At 46.9% G+C, this 23423-nt stretch overlaps 1 protein-coding gene across 1 annotated transcript; it reads left to right on the top strand.

The window, feature by feature from the left end:
* Window positions 1–141: 141 nt before the first annotated feature.
* Window positions 142–9328, top strand: LOC308164030 (uncharacterized protein; the record flags this gene model as incomplete). Its single annotated transcript, XM_080538195.1, has 12 exons — window positions 142–162; window positions 941–1087; window positions 1186–1341; window positions 1498–1612; window positions 1806–1876; window positions 2819–2953; window positions 3978–4151; window positions 4240–4300; window positions 6704–6858; window positions 7194–7336; window positions 9056–9147; window positions 9312–9328. 12 exons carry the CDS (start codon window positions 142–144, stop codon window positions 9326–9328), a joined length of 1287 nt encoding a protein of 428 aa, XP_080394321.1.
* Window positions 9329–23423: the final 14095 nt, after the last annotated feature.

Below are 23423 nucleotides of genomic sequence, written 5' to 3' on the forward strand. Positions count from 1 at the left end.
GCCATTTGAGTAGAGTGAACTCATTGTCATGTTCAAGAAACCATCATTTGAGATGATGTGATGAGCTTTGTGACATGGCGTGTTATCTCGCTGGAAGTAGTCATTAGAAGACGGGTACACTGTGGTCATAAAGGGAAGGACATGGTCAGCAACAATACACAGGTAGGCTGTGGCGTTTACAATGCTCGATTGGTACTAAGGGCCCAAAGTGTGCCAAGAGAATATCCCCCACACCATGACACCACCACCACCAGCCTGAACCGTTGATACAAGGCAGGATAGATCCAGGCTTTCTTGTTGTTTACGCCAAATTCTGACCCTACCACCTGAATGTTGCAGCACTCATCAGACCAGGCAACGTTGTTCCAATCTTCTATTGTCCACTTTCGGTGGGCCTGTGCAAGTTGTAGCCCCAGTTAACCTTTCTTAGCTGACAGGAGTCTTCTGTTGCTGTAGCCCATCTGCTTCAAGGTTCGAACTGTGTGTTCAGAGGTGCTCTCCTCCATACCCTGTAACAGGTTGTAACAAGTGGTTAAGTTGAGTTGCTGATGCCATTCTATCAGCTCCAACCAATCTGGCAGTTCTCCTCGAACCTCTGCCACCAACAAGGCGTTTTCACCCAGAGACCTGCCGCTCACTGGATATTTTATCTTTTTTCTTTTTCGGGCCATTCTCTGTAAACCCTAGAGATGGTTGTGCAGGAAGATCCCAGTAGATCAGCACTTTCTGAAATACTCAAACGAGCCCGTCTGGCACCAACACCCGTACCACGTTCAAACTAAATTAAATCACCGTTTCCCCATTCTGATAATTGGTGCACCTAAGGTGTACCTAATAAAGTGGCCGGTGAGTGTATATATATATTAGTCTTTCTGATGGAACATCTTCTGGTACCTGGACATTCCAAGTGAATTTGACCCCAAAATGTCTTTCATCATAGACACAACTGAATAGCATCAAGAAGCTGTCCACCATTGCCCTGGCTCTGCGGGAGCGGACCCGCACAGATTTCGCCAAGGTTCTGGAGGTGGACTACGTCAAGGGTATCATCATCTCTCTCTTCACTGTGTTCGCCTCAAATGAGCAGGTAATTAGTTAGCGTGACACTGGACGGATACATTACTGGAATTATCGCTAAGAGAAATGACATGAGATTAAGATAATCCCAATGGTCCTCTATGTTAGAAATCTGTCCGCCTGCTAGCGGTGGAGGTGTGTGTTAGCTTCGCCACCCTGCTGCCCCAGGAAGACCTGGAAACCCTGGTGATGCCAACCCTTCGCCAGGCGGCAGAGGACAAGTCCTGGAGGGTCCGCTACATGGTGGCAGACAAGTTATCTGAGGTTAGGAGGAGATTTCTTCTACATACAGAATATTTGATGCTTTAATGAACATTTGAACAAACAGCTTTGTACACTAATTTAACACCCCCCCCTCCCTTGCACGCTTGCTTTGCACACAGTTTGTATGTTAATTGATGTGTTACTGTGATGTTACAGATTCTGAAAGCGGTTGGTCCAGAGATCACCAAGAACGACTTGGTGCCAGCCTTCCAGAACCTTCTGAAGGACTGTAAGGCACAGGTCAGGGCAGCTGCTGCCAACAAAGTCAAGGGTGAGTCTAGCTACAGTTCAATAGATGATCCAATTAGGTGCTGTAGGTGCAGGAAGAAAATAAAGGAAACTAACGAAAACAGACAGGTAATGTGAAGTACTGACTATAGAATAGATGCCCTGCTGCAATGAGTCCTCTAACATCCAGACAGCTTTGCAGTGTGAACTAACCCAAACTTGCTTCTGCCCCCCAGAGTTCTGTGAGAATCTACCAGAAGACAGCAGAGAGACCATCATCATGACTCACATTCTGCCTTGTGTCAAGGTACAAACTAACTTTAGACAACCATGAGTCATAAAGAGACGAACCACTGTACTTTCATCTGTTTAGATTTCTCTAGCTAGAGGCGGCCAGTCATGTGTGTTTGATGACTGACACACTCGAGTTGAACAGATTCTCTGTTGATGGAGGCCAATATCAGCTGTGTTTCTAGACCCTGGTGGGTCACTCTCCTCTCAGCCTGTTGGTTAGCATAACCCTGTAAATGCTTTCTCTCAGCCTGTCATAGCCATGAACGTGTCCATTGTAGGTAGAGCCCATGGCCGCACCCCGATAAGCTAACTTGGCCTCTAATCCCCTGTCCTTCATCTGCACTGATCTGAAAACTCAGTGTGAGTGAAAGCAGCATGGCGTATGCCTTCGGTTACGTCTGCTCGGTGCATATGAAAACGATGCGGCCACTGTCAGACTACTGAGCTGTAGCCTGTGATGACGTCAGTGTAGCAGCTCCCTAAAGCCTTTAGCCAGCAGAGGGCACTGTTGTATTTTCATCTTCCATGGCGTTGTTTATGAGCAGTGCAGAGCGTCTGCTTGTGTAAACAGAACTGATTCATGTCACCACAGACCTTGTTTCTGCTGGATGTGCCAACAACAGAAAGGCCATGCAGGCAGCTTGCTGACACATGACCTGAAACCTCAACGTTTCCCAAATGAAACACTTGGTCCTCAAATTGGTCCTCGATCCCCCTTTTCTCCTGACAGTAACCATTTCTGCAGCGACTATTGCATCACGTCTGAAACACCCCCTGGTTGGAAAAGATGATATCCAATGTTGTCCACCCTGCCGATTTGATTTTGTTTATTTGGATCTCCACTATCAGTTCCAAATATAACAGCTTTGCCCCCAAGGATCCTGAAAGAGCATAAATGTGATGTTGATGATGGGTGTAGTCTGACATCTCCCTCCCCCTCTGTCCCTCCCTCCAGGAGCTGGTGTCTGACACTAACCAGGATGTGAAGTCAGCCCTGGCCTCGGTCATCATGGGCCTGTCCACCATCCTGGGGAAGGACAACACCGTGGAACACCTCCTGCCTCTGTTCCTTGCCCAGCTCAAAGACGAGGTACCCTACCTGGCCCTCACCTGCCTTCTCTCTCTCTTCCTGCTCCCAGCTCATAGACCAAGTAAAGGTGGATTGTCAATGGCTGGTGTGTGTTTGTATGGAGGAAAAACCTCGGAGTAGCTGGAGGCCTGCCAACTGTGGGATACATGACACGCTGTCTGTTCTTGCCTGACCTGGCAGATCAGATTGTCCTCATGAACTGAGACTAATGCTGTTAACCTGGAGGGTATACCATCAATGTCGCTCAAGGACAATCCAGGCTTGTTTTGATAAGTTTCCTGACATTTATAAAAGATTATTTATTTTAATTAATTAAAAGCCTTATTTGGATTTTCTCGTGAGACATATCAAAATAAGCCTGGCTTGTCCTTTGCTGGTGTTGATGGAATACCCCCCTGGTTTTAACATTGATACTGCTCAACCCTCCACCTGGTTTTAACATATTTACTGCTCAACCCTCCACCTGGTTTTAACATTGTACTACCAGATGTAGGGTAGAACGGTATATATACTATTTATATCATCCTAAAATGTTTTAGTATGAATAATTGTATTCATATTTAATATACATTTTAAATCAATTAGATCAATTATTTATGTGTCTGTCTGACACTATTTTCCCTACCGCCCATGTTTGGTAGCCAAAGGGCAAAGTTGGCTGGAAAGCTAGCGATCTTTAACGTGGGTGACTGGTGCCGTCTTTGCAAAATAAATAACCAGAAGCCGATGGTTGTTTCTTCTCTGGTGACATATATATACAGTATATATATAATGTGGAATGACTTGAGTCCTGGTGGTGTATTCTCTCAGCTAGCTGTTGGAACTCTGTCCAGTCCTATTTAGTTAACTAGATGGATATGGAGGGTCTGGCTACTGAACATGGTCATGAAATCATCTGGCTCTTTAGAATCAGGGTGGAAGAAACAGACCACGGGAGAGAAACAAAACAACTATGCTTATTGTCTGTTGCTGAATGTTGTTCTACTTTGTGCTCCTCTAAACACTGTCCTGTTACTGTCCCCAGTGTCCAGAGGTGCGTCTCAACAGCATCTCCAACCTGGACTGTGTCAACGAGGTGATTGGCATCCGTCAGCTGTCCCAGTCTCTGCTGCCCGCCATCGTAGAGCTGGCAGAGGACGCCAAGTGGAGGGTCCGCCTCGCCATCATAGAGTACATGCCCCTGTTGGCAGGCCAGCTGGTCAGTCTATACCCCCATACACACACATACTAATACATCCTTCTGAGTGGCATTTTGAGTTGATGGTGAGCTCCCTGTGTCTCCATAGGGAGTGGAGTTCTTTGATGAGAAGCTGAACACCCTGTGTATGGCCTGGCTTATCGATCACGGTAAGACACCTGTCCTCCCGTCTCTTCTAGAGGCATCTGTCTGTCCACCCGTTTCTTCTAGAGGCTTCTGTCTGTCCACACGTCTCTCCTAGAGGCATCTGTCTGTCTGTCTGTCCTCCCGTCTCTTCTAGAGGCATCTGTCTGTCCACCCGTCTCTTCTAGAGGCATCTGTCTGTCCACCCGTTTCTTCTAGAGGCTTCTGTCTGTCCACACGTCTCTCCTAGAGGCATCTGTCTGTCTGTCTGTCCTCCCGTCTCTCCTAGAGGCATCTGTCTGTCCTCCCGTCTCTTCTAGAGGCATCTGTCTGTCCACCCGTCTCTCCTAGAGGCATCTGTCTGTCCTCCCGTCTCTTCTAGAGGCATCTGTCTGTCCAACCGTCTCTTCTAGAGGCATCTGTCTGTCCACCCGTCTCTCCTAGAGGCATCTGTCTGTCCTCCCGTCTCTCCTAGAGGCATCTGTCTGTCCTCCCGTCTCTCCTAGAGGCATCTGTCTGTCCTCCCGTCTCTTCTAGAGGCATCTGTCTGTCCACCCGTCTCTCCTAGAGGCATCTGTCTGTCCTCCCGTCTCTTCTAGAGGCATCTGTCTGTCCAACCGTCTCTTCTAGAGGCATCTGTCTGTCCTCCCGTCTCTTCTAGAGGCATCTGTCTGTCCAACCGTCTCTTCTAGAGGCATCTGTCTGTCCACCCGTCTCTCCTAGAGGCATCTGTCTGTCCTCCCGTCTCTCCTAGAGGCATCTGTCTGTCCTCCCGTCTCTCCTAGAGGCATCTGTCTGTCCTCCCGTCTCTTCTAGAGGCATCTGTCTGTCCACCCGTCTCTCCTAGAGGCATCTGTCTGTCCTCCCGTCTCTTCTAGAGGCATCTGTCTGTCCAACCGTCTCTTCTAGAGGCATCTGTCTGTCCTCCCGTCTCTCCTAGAGGCATCTGTCTGTCCAACCGTCTCTTCTAGAGGCATCTGTCTGTCCTCCCGTCTCTCCTAGAGGCATCTGTCTGTCCTCCCGTCTCTTCTAGAGGCATCTGTCTGTCCAACCGTCTCTTCTAGAGGCATCTGTCTGTCCTCCCGTCTCTCCTAGAGGCATCTGTCTGTCCACCCGTCTCTCCTAGAGGCATCTGTCTGTCCTCCCGTCTCTCCTAGAGGCATCTGTCTGTCTGTCTGTCCACCCGTCTCTCCTAGAGGCATCTGTCTGTCCTCCCGTCTCTTCTAGAGGCATCTGTCTGTCCACCCGTCTCTTCTAGAGGCATCTGTCTGTCCACCCGTCTCTTCTAGAGGCATCTGTCAGTGCTTCACATAATGAGCTGGCCAGCCTGTAGGACAAGTCAATATGTTTTAGTTCTGTCCCAGCTCTAGCCTGTCCCTCTCCCACGTCCCATAATGTCCTCTGTGACGGTGGGAGGGAGGTAGAGGGAAGAAGGCAGACGTGTGGGTCTGCAGCTCTTAGCTGTGCCAACGACAGGGGGATGAGAAGCAGCCGGAGAATGAGAAGGGCCTCTCTCTCTCTCCCCCTTCTTCAATTCTGCTCTCTCCTTGCTTGCAGAGCGTTTAGGCAGGTTAGACGTGTGTTGGCTACAGGCCCACACCCGATGATGACAGATGTGGACCGAACGGAAAGCTGTTCATGTACTAGCACACCATATTATTATAACAACCTAGAGCATTGTCACACACACAGAACACAGTGAATGTTTTAGGACAAAGGGCTAGCTAGGTTACATCATTGGAATGTTCCTGTGTGTCTGTGCTCTCCTTACATAAGTCCTGCAGTGAGCCGACGGGACTACAGAGGTCGGGGGTGAGACACACACACACACACACACACACACACACACACACTCTTTCTCTCATTAGTCTATATTTGCAGAAAGAATCCCTGCTCTTTGCTGTACAGTGTTTGCCCTGATTGATGAAGGTTAAGACTTTAGACCACCAGGCCATCAGCTATTGTGTTGAATATGAGATCTGAGATCTGGTCTGTGGCTTCTGATGTTATGTCACAGATAAGCTGATTTAGAGAGTACAGCTATCAGCAGCCTCCTATACATGATGACAGAAATATAAATATTCCGTGTGGCCTGGGGTGGTCCAGTGGTCTAGCACCGCGGTCTACAGTGACACATATGCCCATGTCGGCATGGGTTTGAATCCGGCCCATGCCCTGCTGACATTCCCTATCTCCCTTCTTTACTTTCCTGTCTGTCTTCACTATAAATGAAAAATATCATTGCCCCACTCAGAAAAAAGTACTTAATAATAATAGAAATATTCCATGAAACATTGCTTTTACTAACTTGAGGTCATGGGATTCTCATTGAAGAGATTGTCTATTTGGGCAAAACCGCTCCATTTATTTAAAGGTTGTTGTTGTTGGTGTACAAAATGAATATTAAAGTATCTGTTTGCTGATGCCAGTGTATGCCATCCGTGTGGCTGCCACCTGTAACCTGAGGAAGCTGGTGGAGAAGTTTGGGGCAGAGTGGGCTCAGAACACCATCGTGCCCAAGGTGGTGGGCATGGCCAACTACCCCAACTACCATCACAGGATGACCACGCTCCTCTGCATCAACGTGAGGCCTGCCGCTTGTCTACAAGCACCTGCTGATTCATACTGAGTGTCTCTATTCTCTATTTTACTCACTTTGTTTGTTCACATTTCAGGCATTAACTGATCAAATACTTTTTCATGGAAAGCAAAATAGGAAGATACTTTTTTATAAAATGATGACATTTATAGAAAAACTTGTCAACATAATAAATGTCATGACAAGTGTCTACCAGTTGTCCTGCAGGAGTACTATCTGTGTTCTTGTGTTTGTGACCACCTCATGTCCTCTCTCAGGGAGTATTATATAATGCGTCATAACCTGGTTATTAACCATGTTTCCCTGGTGTCCCTCTTCAGGCCCTGTCAGAGGTGTGTGGTCAGGACATCACCACCAAGCAGATGCTGCCTATCGTCCTGAAGATGTCCAACGACCAGGTGGCCAACGTGCGCTTCAGCGTGGCCAAGTCCCTCCAGAAGATCGGACCAGTCTTGGAGAGCAAGTATGTTCTCAGTTAGACCACTGAACACATCCTTTAACCACCTCCACACACACCTCAACAGCAGCATGCTTATGGGATTCACCAAAAAGCCCTCCCTCCTAGTCTGACCCAGCCATAGACACATGAGTACAGCGCTCCCCATGGCTAACGCATGCTTCACTCTCCTAATCCACCATGGCATGCAGGAGTGTGGGAAAAGGGCTGTGTGAGAAACTTGATTAACTAGTATGCTCTCAGCGAGAAACTGGATTAGCTGTGTATACTACTGAGCAACTGAACTAGCTGTGTGTGTGCGCTGGGCTGTGTGGGTGTTAGACTTGGACGCTTTCCAACTTTTAATACCCGTTAAACCATCCCCAAATAATACTGCGATTTGCGGTTCAGGGTTTCGGTTTCGGCTTAGGGTGTCATGACGATCATTTTGATTTTCACACAACAACAAAAATGTGCCTCTAGCATCCAGTAGGCTTATCAAATAATAACAATAAATAACAAAAATGGCTGTAACGAAAATTGGCATAAAAGAGCATCCTACAACATTAGGCCGTTCTTCAAGCCTATTCTAGGTTTTTGGACAGAAACAAGCATGTTTTGTGCTGCAGGCTTCAGCAGGGCACGTAACGGTCTGGGCACGCACGGTAAAGTCTTGTTGTTTGCCTCGGTCATTATCGTTAGAAAGCGTCACCGGTATTGCTATATAAAGCTATATTGCTATATAAAGCTATACTGCTATATGAAGCTATACTGCTATATGAAGCTATACTGCTATATATAGCTATATAAAGCTATATTGCTATATAAAGCTATATTGCTATATAAAGCTATTGTTGGCTCCTAAAGACACCCGCTTTCCCCTCTACTGTGTCCCTAAGAACTTCTATCGCCCCCCTTGTACTGTTTCTCAGTTTCTCCAGTAATAAAATAAAATAAAAATAAAAATAATAAAAATAAAAAAGGTTTTAGTAGAAGGCGATAATAGGGAGAAGGTTTTTCCTTCTATCAGTGGCCCCGGGCCCGAGCTAGAGTACTCTTCCTGCAACAAATGGTGGACTGCTGATTCACATGCTTAGTATTCAAATGTATTGATTGTAAGTCGCTTTGGAATAAGGCGTCTGCTAAATGCCAAAAATTTAAATGTAAATGTTGTTCCAACAGCTCTTTCTAGAACATGTTCTGCTGTTCTATCATGTCACACACCTGTGTTAAATCACATTGTCCGTCTCCATTGCTTCAAGTTTGGTATAGTTCACCGGTTGTTAGGTCCTCGGGTGTAAAAAGTTTAAAGAAAAATCAATAGGACAAAATAGTAATCCAATGTCACTTGAAGATCAGCGAGAATTACAGCATACAGAATGTAGCCTAGAAGTTACGTTTGTGGACCGTTGTAAACACGCGTGATACGGTCTGAGCGGAAGTCATGTGGATGGAAGAGGAAGAGGAGGGAAGGAGGGGGGGAAGTTCTGTCACTTTCATGGCATCTTAAACCACACAGACAGTGTTGCTGGATAAACACACATTAAGGTGTTTATTATATATAGCAATTTATGACATTGACCAAAAACTATTTTTTGAAGCGAGGTTTTTGGTTTAACTGTAAAACCACCCAAGCCTAGTGGGGGTCAGGGGAGGCTGGTGGAGGCAGAATGTGTCAAATACAATGCAGTGATGCATGGACTGAGGAATGGTCACACCCACTGATAACTGTTTGTTTGTCATCAGTGCCCTGCAGACAGAGGTGAAACCAGTGCTGGAGAAACTGGCCACAGACACAGACAAGGATGTCAAGTACTTCGCCCAGGAGGCTATAAGGGGTATGTAGTCCTCTGTTTGAAGTCACCTGGATTATTTAATTGTAGCATATAGTAACATCTTATACGGTGTTGTATCAGTGTTTTGTCTGACATGATAGATACATTGTGATATCACCTGGGCTGATGTGAGTCATTGTGAACCTTCTGTGTTTCCTTCTCTACAGTTCTGGCCCTGGTGTAATCTCTAAACTGGCCCTGGTGTAAACTCACGCGTGGATGATTGTATCCCACACACACACACCCACACACACCCACACACACACCCACACACACACACACACCCACACACCCACACCCACACCCACACACACACACACACACACACACACACACACACACACACACACACACACACACACACGTCTGTAATTCATGTGTTAAAATAAATGCTATATTTAAATGATATATTTATTTCTGGACTATCTGTATTTACTGCAGTCATTTCTAAAGACATCCTCTCACCCATCAGGGTTGTGTCTGGGACCTGCACACATTTAATATTAGAACAGCCATGAGTACAGAAACATTTGTATATCTTTGCACTCGATCAAATTTCAGGACATGACTTTCCCTAGATATGTGCGTTCTACCACCCAGTATCCTTACATTTTCAAAATCCCATCAGGATAGGCGGCTCTTTTAGTAGGTAAAAAGGCACGGCTGTTCTAGTGTTAAACACCCTGCTGGCTAGAGCAGGCTGAGCTTTCTTCCTCCTACAAACTACCATGGCATCGCCATGTGTCTCCAAACCATTACAATTATGATTGAAGTCTCCTTATTTGCAAATTCTCTCTATGAACAATTACAGAACTTACAAATTGTTTCTTAGGGTTAGGGTAATAAATTCAATTTCATTTATGAATCTCTGATCCAAATTCTTAGTGGTGTCTTGAGGTAATTTGAAGTAGTAGCCAAATTAATAATCCAAGTAATTAATTATCAAAAGTATTTAGACACCTATATATGTTTCTCAATTTGTAATTCTCCATTTTGTTTTGTAACCGTAGAAACGTGATAAGGCTAAATCTGGGCTTTATAGTGAATAAAGGCCTAACGCCCCTCAGCTGTGACTATTAACCATAAAGCACAGCCTCTTGTGCCTTATTGCTTAAATAAAGCATATCAGTGTGTGTGTGTGTGTGTGTGTGTGTGTGTGTGTGAGTATTAGCACATGTTTGTGCAAAATGTATGTGTGCAGTGCAGTATTAGCACCTGTAGTCTGTGTGTGAGGTACTGTGTCTCCAGACTCTGTCTCCGGGACAGTAGGGGGGGCGGGCCGCTGCTCTGGTATAACGCTAGGCTGTCCTGCTGCCTGGACGCATCTCCCTGGAATACACACACACACACACACACACACACACACACACACACGCAGACACAGACACAGACACAGACACAGACACATACACAGACACAGACACACACACACACAGACACAGACACAGACACAGACCAACCTGGTCTCACACATCAGACGTCAGGATTCGACGTCTGTCGTTCGCATCCAAACACCGACGTGACATTTTGTTCTGAAAGCGCAGGGGTGCGCAGGGGTGCGCCTGTTATGTGCGCCTGTCGGGCTGGCATGGGTGGCACAATTTTGAGAATTTAACACTTAATTCCCTGCATTCTGGTCAATTTGTGCACCATACAAATGTAATATTAAACTCCCATATGTATTCTTTAAACAAACAAATCTGGGGGAGTGGTCGGAGTTAACGAGATATTGTTCCAATCCATTACCTGGCCATTACCTGCCTGTGAAAAGTATGAAAAGTTTGCATTGCCTAGCGTGTAGGCCCGTGAGAAATTGAGAGCATATAAATCACTAGATGCCTACAAATACGCAATCTGTGGTCGTGGAATACTCCCCCTAACTGTCTAAGACACACCCACTTTGATACAAGCTCCACCCACTTTAATACAAGCCACTCCCCCTAAGTGTCTAAGCCACTCCCACTTTGATACAAGCTCCACCCACTTTGATACAAGCCACTCCCACTTTGATACAAGCCACTCCCCCTAACTGTCTAAGCCACACCCACTTTGATAAATAAATTATATTTATATAGCGCTTTTCCGAGGCTCAAATACCCTGACAATATGGGGAAAACGGGAAAGTGCTGTGTCCCTTGTTGTATGAATAGATCCGACCGGTCTCAAAATGTAGCCTATAATTAATGCAAGTGCAATCGGGCTAACATTACTCATTCTCGCAGTTCCAAATGAATGAACGTTGAAGCGCACTGCCGTCGGGTTGTAAAATAGCCTAGTTTGATAGGCCTATTGACAGCGAATAAAACAGTGAAGATGACAATTGTTTCTGCTGTTGTTATTAAAATCTGTTCTCCGTTGGTTGTATCTCAAAATGTGGCCTATTAAAATCTGTTCTCCGTTGGTTGTATCTCAAAATGTGGCCTATTAAAATCTGTTCGCCGTTGGTTGTATCTCAAAATGATGTGGCCTAACTAATGATGTGGCCTAACTAATTAATGCAAGTGCAGCCAGGGGCGTGTCCAGGGGGTGGCCTGGGGTAGCACGTGCCACCCCTGAAATCTGATTGGCCACCCCAGGTGCCACCCCCCTGATTGATTGGCACACAGCTGACATGATGTATATAATTTGATGTAAAGAACTCTCAAAAAACACATACGAAATATTGTTTTTAAGTACAATAAAGCTTTATTTATTTTAAGAACGTGTGGAGTGCATCTCCAGCAGTGCGATATCTGTAAACATACTCTCTGTAGACTCTCCGCTCAGGGTTGCCAGATGGGATTGACAATTTCGAGCCTAACCAGTCTAAAAACAGCTAAATCCACAAAAAACCAGCCCATCTGGCAACCCTGTCTCCGCTGCTTCAAACTCTTCCACTTGTTGCGCAAAATGGGCCAGAGTTTGTCAAATCCAATGTTGGGCATCTCGTTTCTCAAGTCCTGGTATAGACCAAAATATACAGGTAAGCCAAAGGCAAGTGGATCTGATGAAGGTAAAGCAATCTTTCTCACTTGATCTTCACCAGAGAAGAACCCCGGTGAATGATGCCCCCGCCCCTTTTACAGTCGCGCGCGTTTAGGCGGAAGCGTGGACAAAAACAACATTCTTGATCCAGAGTTAGGTACGCTTAAAATAGCTTACAACGGCTACTAGCATAAAGAAATGTCTGCTTGTTGCGTGTTCGGTTGTCAGAATCGATATTCCACGACTATCGGACTCAAGTTCTACCGAATTCCATCAGGATCAGACAATTTCAGAGCAACCGGCGGCGTCAACTGGACTGAGGACAAGATTTTAAAAAATGCTTGTGCATGTGCCGCCCATTTTATATCAGGTAAAGTATTGTAGCAACCGTGTAATAATATGTTCATTAATGTTGCAATTAATGCTCAGAAATTCAATGTTAGCACTGTTACTGTGAGCTGTGTTGTGTGCCAATGCATTCCTGTGATTGGTGGAGGTCATGGGGGGAGGGGGCGGGTGTTGCATTGAGGAAAGGAGAGCTTCGGTGAACTGGCGGTTTTGTATGTGGAAGTTTGCAATTAAACGCACGGATTGTAAGACAACCTATCTTGTCTTTGGCTTGGGAGGACTTCTGATTTCAAGACATAAAAGTCTGAATCTATGTCATGGTATTTGATGTACTGTACATGACCACAGATTGCGTAGTTGTAGGCATCTAGTGATTTATATGCTCTCAATTTCTCACGGGCCTACACGCTAGGCAATGCAAACTTTTCATACTTTTCACAGGCAGGTAATGGCCAGGTAATGGATTGGAACAATATCTCGTTAACTCCGACCACTCCCCCAGATGTGTTTGTTTAAAGAATGAATATGGGAGTTTAATATTACATTTGTATGGTGCACAAATTGACCAGAATGCAGGGAATTAAGTGTTAAATTCTCAAAATTGTGCCACCCATGCCAGCCCGACAGGCGCACCCCTGCGCTTTCAGAACGAAATGTCACGTCGGAATTCGACGTTTGGATGCGAACGACAGACGTCGAATCCTGACGTCTGCCGTGTGAGACCAGGTTGCACACAGAGACACAGAGACACACAGACACACAGACACACACACACACACACACACAGACAGTACTATGAGCAGTAGCATTTCAACAATGGCTGTATTCACTGTCCCCCAGGGTACCAGGGACCAAGTGACAGTAAACAACCAGCCATTGGCTGCCTCTTCTCTTACATAATACACTGTTAGATAGCTGATACCTAGTGAGGGTGTACATGTACACGTGTTGTTGTGTGTGTGCGTGTCTATGTGTGCGTGTGTGTGTGTGTGTATGTGTGTGTGTGTGTGTGTGCGTGTGTGTGTGTGTATGTGTGTGTATGTGTGTGTGTGTGTGTGTGTGTGTGTGCGTGTGTGTGTGTGTATGTGTGTGTGTGTGTGTGTGTGTGTTTGTACCTGTAGTGTGGGGTCCAGTAGGTTGTGTAGGTGTGTGTGTGGACTGAGGGGGCCCATAGGGAGGTTGTCCTCAGAGTCCATGTGTTCGTACGCCATCTGGACCTTGTTGAGCTCCAGGAAACCTTTGGTCCGTGCCAGGTTCTGGAGGTGTTGCCGGAACGCGACCAAACCTGTCACGACGCGACCAAACAACACACATCGTTAGGAGTCATCATCTGAACAAATTGCGTGGTGTGTCTGTGTGTATTAGTGGCAATAAAATAAATCTCCTTGTCCTTAAAACCTTCATGACAGTTAGTTCCTCCCTAAACCACGCTTCCTGACTCATCCTACTGATGGAGCTATTTAAAAACCACATTCTTTAGAGAGAGAGAGGGGGAGTCAGCGATGACGTTTCAGCCGGCCGCTAAAATAGCTTCTAGTGACTCTAGAGGCAGATGGATAAAAGGCTCTCCTGATATTTTAGTCTCTCGCGTTGAGAAGCACTTCACACACTTCTGGCTGGAGGATCAGACCTGAAGCGGAGTTTACGTGGGCCAGACCCACAAAGAGCTGTCTGATTCACAACCTCAGTCACCACGCAGAGATCTAGCCAACAAGACACGGAGGGGCAGGAAGAGAGTGAAGAGAACCGACGTCCAGCCTGTGAGTGTGTGTGTGAGTATGTGAGTATGTGAGTGTGTGTGGATCTGTGTAGGTGTGTGTGTGCGTGCATGTGTGTGTGTGCGTGTGTGAGTGTGTGTGTGTGTGTGTGCGTGCATGTGTGTAGGTGTGAATGAGCAGCAGCGGTGGGTGTGGTGTCTGTCTCATCAGGAACAGAGACCAGTGCTAGAGCGCTAGAGCCTATGGCTGTAGAGTCCTGTAGAGTCCTCACTACCTGGCCATGGTGAGAACAGAAGTACTCTCGGCTCTTGACTGAAACTAGAGACTTCAACCGTCGGTGTTCAGGTTCTGGCACATCGGCCGCAAGGAACGTCAGCGAACACCAACAATGAACAGTGTTGGGTCAGTGTGCGGATTAGGACTTGACGATGAGGAATGCTGTTTACCGATCCGTTGCCATGACACAAACTGTTCTAAAAACTTGCCAAACTCGTGTGTCGTCGACTGAGATGGCACACAAGTGTAATGACAACAATAACTATAAGCTATAGGCATCATTCAGACATGTTGTAGGTATTTCTGTCTTAGGGAAAGTTATGGAATGGGGTCTTTAATCGATGAATCAATCCAAGTTAATGCTTCCGAGCTTGAACATGGTGTTTACTGTTTTTAGATGGACAAGAATGATGCCATGCATTGCACAACCACACACAGAGCTTGCATACAGGTGTTTTATATATTAAAAAAAAAAGCCTTTTATTGGATTGGTATCGTACCGTTCCCCTAGCAACTTGGTGATTGGTGAATTCCTAGCCAACTCCATAGAAACGCAGTGTGCGGGTATCCAAGTTAGACCCTAGACCCCAGCGTCAGTTGCTTGTTTCTGTGTTGTGTTGTGTTGTGTTGAGTGATATTGTGTTTATATCAATCAATATCAACCTTGAGATATTTTTCATACAGAACATGGTAGATGGCCTTACAGTCTCTGGAACAAAATTCTATGCAATTTAAAATTAAAACAAAAATTCGCAAATAGCGGAAGCCAATTGGCAAAAACAAATAAAATGATTAGATTAATCCAAGACAGGAGCCCAAACCTACATGCCCTATTTATTTAAGGTACCGGTAGTAAGATTTTGGGGGGATTTTCTCTATTTGCCCACTGCATGCAGAGGCTGTCCTCATCACTTGTGTGCCTATGTAGCTCAGGTTTGCATTCTAGCTGTTTGCCAGGGAAAGGAAACATTCAGCAAATACTGAAACATTGTATTGATGTGGCCCCCGAAAATAGAAAAACACACCAACGACAATATTGCAACACTGTAGGCGGATTGGAGAATATTGCACCATAGCCTATCACGGCAACCCTGTCTGATATTACTGTGTAGCCTATGCAGATTTATTTAAATAATTTATTCTATAAATAATATCTAACGCAGACAGGAAGAAGGACAGCGCAGATTATGAGATACAGCAACAAGTTAAATGTGTTTTGAATAGTTTATGGCCAGCTGACGATCTAAATGTCTGTTTGCTAGTTAGGTAGCACCCTGTCCTTAGATACAACACTACTGCCAACTTGTAACTAAAATGGGAGTGGCTAATCCCTGATATCTAATAGAAGGTGTAGATTCTCCCTGATATCTAATTGAAGGTGGAGATTCTGGCTATTTTCCCAGGGATTAATTTAGTTTAGTTTTAGTTTATTATTTTATTATATCGAGGACAATCCAAATACATGAACCATATAAAATACAGTAAAAAAGGCAGCGTTAGCCTAGTCGGCTAATTTTCAGCTGAAGTCCCCGGCCAGTTGCAACATGGCATCCTGAAAAGTAACGTCATTAGTTAAAATAAAACATTTAAATATTCTAAGAGCACGTGGCTGAGACAAGGTACCCCAACATCACACTTGACAAAAAAAAACACGTAAGCATGTTATATCCTGAGGACTATGAACCTCACCTGTATAACATGTACTACTCAGACAACGGTTGTAACTTGAGTATTTATTGTTCTCTACTGTGGAGCCCCACGTTAGATCAAACTCACAGAACAACATGGCATCTTAAATACCCAGGATGCATAGCGTATACCCAGGATGCATAGCGTTAACAAAACCATAGCAACAGTGAATACATCACATCTCCTCCCCCCTTACAATAAATGTCCCATTTAACATCAGCTAGAAAATCTTCAAATAACACCATAACTATATAGATGCCTGTAACCAAAACAATAACAATCCTGGGGTGAGGGTAGACCACCTCAAACCCCTGACTATACCCATGGAGATTATTCTGCTCCAGTTGAATTGGGTAAGTCAAGCTATAAGACCAAACGATCAGGAGGCCGCCGCTGTCTTTCAGGATATCGCCGTGCAGCTGGAACCTCAGGGTCTCTGTGTCTCTGTAGTGGGCTCGGACCAGAGGCAGAATCAGGCGGAGGTGTTACAGTCTCTTTGATTGGAGAGTCAGGTGCTGCGGCAGCAACCTCAGGCTCAGGCATAGAAGAATCTGAAACTTCTGCAGGTAGATCAAGAGGCGGTGTATCGAGAGGGTCCTTGGCAAGCAGCGGGGTGTGTGTTGGAGCTTGCAATAGCTGGTCGAGGTGCCTTCTCCAGACGATGTCAGTAGCAGTTTGAACCGTATATGATACCGGTCCAGTCTGTGCAATGATTGAGATTGAGATTGAGATTGAGATAACGTTTATTGCCACTATGCGTTACACATATAGGAATTTGCTTCGTCACCACAGCAAGTGCGTTTATACTTTTTTCACATATCAAAAAACAGGACAACACAACAACAACCAACACCAATGATGGTGGCAGGAATCCACTTAGGTCCACTGCAGTAATTCCTTGCCAACACAGATTCACCTGGAGTGAAAACTCTGAACTTGGTTTGTCCTCTTTGTTGGATTTGTTTCTTCTGCTGCTGTGAAACTGTCTCTTTCACTGACGTTGGCTTCAGGAGGTCAACGTTGGATCTAAGCTCTTTTTGTAGCAACAAGCTGGCAGGTGATACTTTTGTAGTTGCATGTGACGTGTTGCGATACGTCAGTAGGAATCTGTGCAGCCGCTGATGGAGGGTTCCCTGCCCTTGTGATGCCTTTAATGCATTTTTCATCGTTTGCACAAACCTTTCAGCGAGGCCATTCGATGACGGGTGATAAGGTGCTGATCTTATGTGCTGTATGCCATTTGCTTGCACGAAAGCAGCCATTTCCTGGGACACAAACTGTGGTCCATTGTCAGAGACGAGTTGAACGGGACATCCAAAACGGCTGAACATTTCTCCCAGCTTCTCAATTGTCTTTCCTGTTGTGGTGGATCTCATGATAGCCACTTCAGGCCATTTACTGTGTGCATCCACAGCGACAAGTAGCATTCTGTCCTCAAAAGGTCCTGCGAAATCAATATGCACACGATGCCATGGCCTTTCTGGAAAGCTCCAGGGGTGCAGAGGAGCTAGTTGAGGATTGTTCCTGATTTTCTGACATGAGGAACAGGCTTTTGCTATCTCCTCTATCTGTCCATCCATATTTGGCCACCAAAAGTAGCTTCTTGCTATTTCCTTCATCCTTACTATTCCACTGTGTCCTGAGTGGAGTTGCTGCAACACTGGTTTGCGTAGTGTTGGTGGTATAACCACTCTCCTTCCCCACAGCAAACATCCAGACTGCACCGTCAGTTCCGCCCTCCTCGCGAGGTAAGGTTTCAAAGCACCGTCGTTGCTGCCAGAGTGGCCCTTTACAACAATGTCCAAGACAGCTGACAAGACCGGGTCATTGCGTGTGGCCTTCTTCACTTGTTCAGCTGAAACTGGCGCATCATCCACCTGACTGAAATAGGCAACGTGCTCAGTGTGCCACTCTGGTTTGGTGACAGGGAGTGGCAACCTTGATAAGCCATCGGCGTTGCAATGTGAGTCTGCTTTACGATACTTTATGACATATGAATGCCCAGACAACAGCAGCGCCCATCGTTGCAGACGGCTTGCGGCGAGAGACGGTATCCCGGTATGTGGTCCAAGGATGGTTGTAAGAGGTCGGTGATCGGTAAGGAGTGTACATTTCCGTCCATATAAGTACTGATGGAATTTACGAACGCCAAAAATGATGCTTAACGCTTCCCTCTCCAGCTGAGCATAATTGGCTTCGGCTTTGTTTAAAGTCCTTGAAGCAAAGGCAATGGGCCTTTCATCCCCATTTGGCATTATGTGTGAGATAACTGCACCCACCCCGTATGGAGATGCATCACAGGCCAGCTGGATTTGGAGTGACGGGTCATAATGGGTTAGGACCTCTGACCCCACTAACACATCCTTTGATTTCTGAAAAGCCTCCTGGCATGCTTTATTCCATTCCCACGCCTTGTCCTGGCGGAGTAAGTCATGTAGTGGCTTTAGTAGCGATGATAGATTTGGGATGAAACGACCGTAGTAGTTGAGCAGCCCTAGGAACGAACGCAACTGACTGACGTTCTGGGGTGGCGGTGCATCCATGATGGCTGCGACCTTGGATGGGGCCGTGTGTAGGCCCTCGGCACTAATGACATGTCCCAAGTACTCCACAGAAGAGCGGAAAAAGTCACATTTTTCCTTGCGAACCCTGAGTCCATATTCCTTTAGTCTTTGAAGAGTGGCGTCCAGATTATGAAGGTGCTCGGAATCGCTGGCCCCTGTGCAAAGGATATCGTCTAAATAGCACTGAACACCAGGCAGGCCACTGAGGATTTGATCCATAGCACGTTGAAACAGTGCTGGTGCTGATGTGATTCCGAAAGGTAATCGGCGGTACCTGAAGAGGCCCTTGTGCGTTGTGATAGTTAGCAGCTCCTGTGAGTCTTCATGCACATGCATTTGCAAATAAGCTTGATTAAGGTCTATTTTACTGAACTTTTGACCCCCACTAAGTCCAGCAAACAGGTCCTCAATATGAGGGAGTGGATACTGCTCTACAGATAGCACAGGGTTAACTGTTACCTTAAAATCCCCACAGGTCCGGATTCCTCCATCCTTCTTAGGCACTGGCACTATCGGTGTCGCCCAATCACTGGTAGTGACTGGCTCCAGTACTCTACTCTTCACAAGAGCATCCAAATCAGCTTCCACCTTGTCTCTTATAGCATATGGTACCGATCTAGCTTTCAAAAACACCGGTTTGCTTTCAGGCTTTACATGTAGCTTTACTGTAATGTCCTTCATGCTTCCTAACTCGTTCCGGAAAACCTCTGTGTGTTTTTCCAAGACAGCCTGTAGGCCTGTGGAGCCGTTTGCTATCATGCGTACTGCTTGCCAGTCCAGCCTTATTTTGTCTAGCCACAGACGTCCCATCAATGCTTGATAATCTCCATTAGTTATGTAAACAGGGAGCTTTTCAATTTGTCCATTACACTGGACAGTCACATCCGTCATACCCCTCATCGGAACGGGCTCTCCTGTATATGTTCGAAACTTGGTGTCTGATGCTCGTAATGGGAGGTGCTTCATGAATTTCTTGTAGACTCTATTTGAGATGATTGAAGCCCTTGACCCAGTGTCGATCTGCATTTTCACTGGAAGTCCTTCCAGCTCAGGGGTAGCCCAGTAGCAATCGGCCCCCTCATCCATGTTTAGTACTCTGAGAAAACTTATTCTCTCCTCCTCCTCTGAAGAGTCACTAGCTGTCTTTCCCTGCTCGACGGTACGGACATGTCTTTTCTTTTTGTCATAATCAGTGTTTTTCTTGTATCCAGACTTTGTTGACCTTTCAGCGCTCTTTTTGTTTCTACAAGCCCGCTCTACATGCCCTTTCTTTCCACAATGATGGCAGTCCTGGTCCTTACACCAGCACGTAGATGCAAGATGTCCTGTTCTCCCACAACGAAAACATGGACCCTGGCCCCTTTTCTCCTCACTACTGACCTTATGCACTCGGCTCGTTGTATGTAACTGCTGGGCTTCCTTTTCTGCCATTTCCATAGTCACACTGATATTGACAGCTTTCTCCAGCGTCAGATCACTGACTGTCAGTAGCCTCTTTTGTGCCGATTCATTACTCAAACCGCACACAAGACGATCTCTCAATGTGTCATTTAATGTTTGTTTGAAATCACAATGTTCAGCTAGCTTCCGTAAAGCTGCAACATACAGGGTAACAGACTCGCCTTCTTCCTGGCTGCGTCGGTGGAACCTAAACCTCTCAGCAATAACTAAAGGCTTCGGTGAAAAATGGAGGGCTAGGATATCAACTATTTCCTCATATGTCTTGGTACCTGGCTTTGTCGGCTGTAGCAGGTTACGTAACAAATTGAATGTCTTAGGGCCCATAATAGTCAGGAATGTTGGAACTATCTTGTCATCATCAATGTCATTTGCTATGGTGAAGTAGTCAAAGCGCTCTGTATAGCTAGACCACTGTTCAATACTCTCATCAAAAGGTCCAATATTACCAATAATTCCAGCCATCTTCTTATTTTTCCTTAACTGTACCTTGATATCTTGGTCGCTCCCCTCCTCTTGCTGCTCCATACACAGCGAGCGGGACGCACCTTACCGTTGCTCCAGGTGCAGGCTAATAGCATTGGTGGCTAACGAAGCTAGCCCAGCAACCGAGCAAAACACACGCCGAAACTTCTTCCGGTCGCGCACACGTCGTGGATTCAGACGTCCTCGTCGCCAATTTATGTTATATCCTGAGGACTATGAACCTCACCTGTATAACATGTACTACTCAGACAACGGTTGTAACTTGAGTATTTATTGTTCTCTACTGTGGAGCCCCACGTTAGATCAAACTCACAGAACAACATGGCATCTTAAATACCCAGGATGCATAGCGTATACCCAGGATGCATAGCGTTAACAAAACCATAGCAACAGTGAATACATCACAGTACGTGTGTGTGTGTGTGTGTGTGTTTGTGAGTGCGTGTGTGTGTGTGCGTAGGAGAATGTCAACATTAACTCCACCTTCGATGGTAGCATAATATAATATGCCAATTACTGCATATTACTCAAATTACTCAACATGCTGTCTGTCTGTCTCTGTGTGTGTGTGTGTGTGTGTGTGTGTGTGTGTGTGTGTGTCTGTGTGTGTGTGTGTGTGTGTGTGTCTGTGTGTGTGTGTCTGTGTCTGTCTGTCTGTCTCTCTGTGTGTGTGTGTGTGTCTGTCTCTGTGTCTGTGTGTGTGTGTGTCTGTGTGTCTGTCTGTCTCTCTGTGTGTGTGTGTGTCTGTCTGTGTGTGTCTGTCTGTCTGTCTCTGTGTGTCTGTGTGTGTCTGTCTGTGTGTGTGTGTGTGTCTGTCTGTCTGTCTGTCTGTCTGTCTGTCTGTCTCTCTGTCTGTGTGTGTGTGTGTGTGTGTGTGTGTGTGCGTGTGCGTCTGTGTCTGTCTGTCTCTCTCTGTGTGTCTGTGTGTGTGTGTCCTCTAGGCGTGGAGCCCGTCGGGGCGCTTCCTGGCGCTGTGCTGCGGCCGGCCCCTCCAGGGGCGTGTCCTCTCCCTCTGCGGGGGGCGGGGCCAAGAAGAGGGGCGGGGCTACGGCCTGGCGCTGGAGAGAGACGGCCAGGACGTGGCCGCCGCGTTGATCTCTGAACAGCTGGCCAACCCCGCCCTCCCCAGCACCCCCCTGACCCTGCCCCTGACCCCCGTCACCACCAAACCCCCCCAGCTCCAGGCAGACACCCCCACCGCCACCGCCACCACCACCAGCGTGGGACCACCCACACCCCCACCCTCACCCCACATGCCCGCAACGACCCCTAAACCACCCCAGACCCCCGCCACACCCAAGGCCACGCCCACAGGTCTGAACAAGGTGCCCATGGAGACGCAGGTCAAGACCGAAGCCACAGGTGGGTTGCAGGGTTTGTTTGCGCGACAGCGACAACGCTGCTGGGTCCTGGATCTGTGTATCGGTGTTGCAGGAAGAACAGCTGTCTGTCGATCAGCGCGTACGCTTTAATAATATCGGCACTCCACGATCGTCTAGTCTGGTCTGGCGCCTGCGCCGTCCGTTGTTCTTCTTGCAGCACCGACACACAGATCCAGGATCCAGCAGCGTCGTCGCTGTCGCGCAAACAAACCCGGCGAATGTTTTACTAGCCCCGGGCGATCGAGCAACCGTTGATGTGGAACCCTGATCGTGGAATACGTTAGATAATGTTGTTGTTGTGGTTGTTGTTGCCGTTGATAACCCCCCCCCCCCCAGCAGCAGCAGCCTTCCCTCTGGACTGGCGCACGGTGGAGCTGCCGTCCCACCAGACCTTCCAGCCCCGCGTGGCCGCCGTGGTCAGCCCCAGACTGTTCTACCTGCTCAGCCCCGCCCAGGGTAGGACACACACACACACACAACCGTGTGCCCTGGCAAACCTTACCTTTGTTCACATCAGACTTGATCTCAGTTTTGTTTTTGGTGTGTGTGTGTGTCTGTATGTGTGTGTGTGTGTGTAGTGGATGTGGATGACCTACAGCAGCTGCAGGTGGAGGTGAACCTGTACTGCAGCAGCCAGACGTCTCCCAGCCAGTGTAAGCCCATGCCTGGGGCGGCCTGCTGCGCTCGCTTCTCTGGTGAGCCTCTCTCTCACACACACACACACTCACACTCACACTCACACTCACACTCACACTCACACTCACACAGACACAGACACATGCACATGCACAGACACAGACACAGACACACACACAGTCCCTGACTTCTGGATGCAAATCTCACCGTGTCGTGACTGAACATACCCACACACACACACACACACACACACACACACACACACACACAACAAATAAAAACAAACAGCCACACTGCTGGACACCACCTGTGCACACACACACACACACACACACACACTCCCTCACACAAACTCTTCACCTCACCATTGAACACCCCCCCCCCACACACACACACACACACACACACACACACACACACACACACACACACACACACACACTCCTTCAAACACACTCTTCACCTCATCACTGAACACACACACACACACACACCTTTCCTAAATCCTGACGTCAGAATCGTCCCAACCTATTAAACCGTGGTCGAGGGCCTAGCTTCCGAGATGCCCGACGATCAACAGTAGTGTGTGTCGCTTCGAGCTCAGCGTCCCCAACACAACAATCATTTTCATAAACACAAGTTTCTGAGGGGAAATTATTATTATCCCCAAACACCAGGTAAGACTTCCCCCCCGCCGAGCCCTCTCGTTCAGATTACAGGCTGGCGCTCCTAATGACGACCAGACCAGGTGATCGTCT

This window comes from Nansenia antarctica, assembly GCF_963989245.1.
Source record: "Nansenia antarctica genome assembly, chromosome: 8".
Classification (NCBI taxonomy): domain Eukaryota; kingdom Metazoa; phylum Chordata; class Actinopteri; order Argentiniformes; family Microstomatidae; genus Nansenia; species Nansenia antarctica.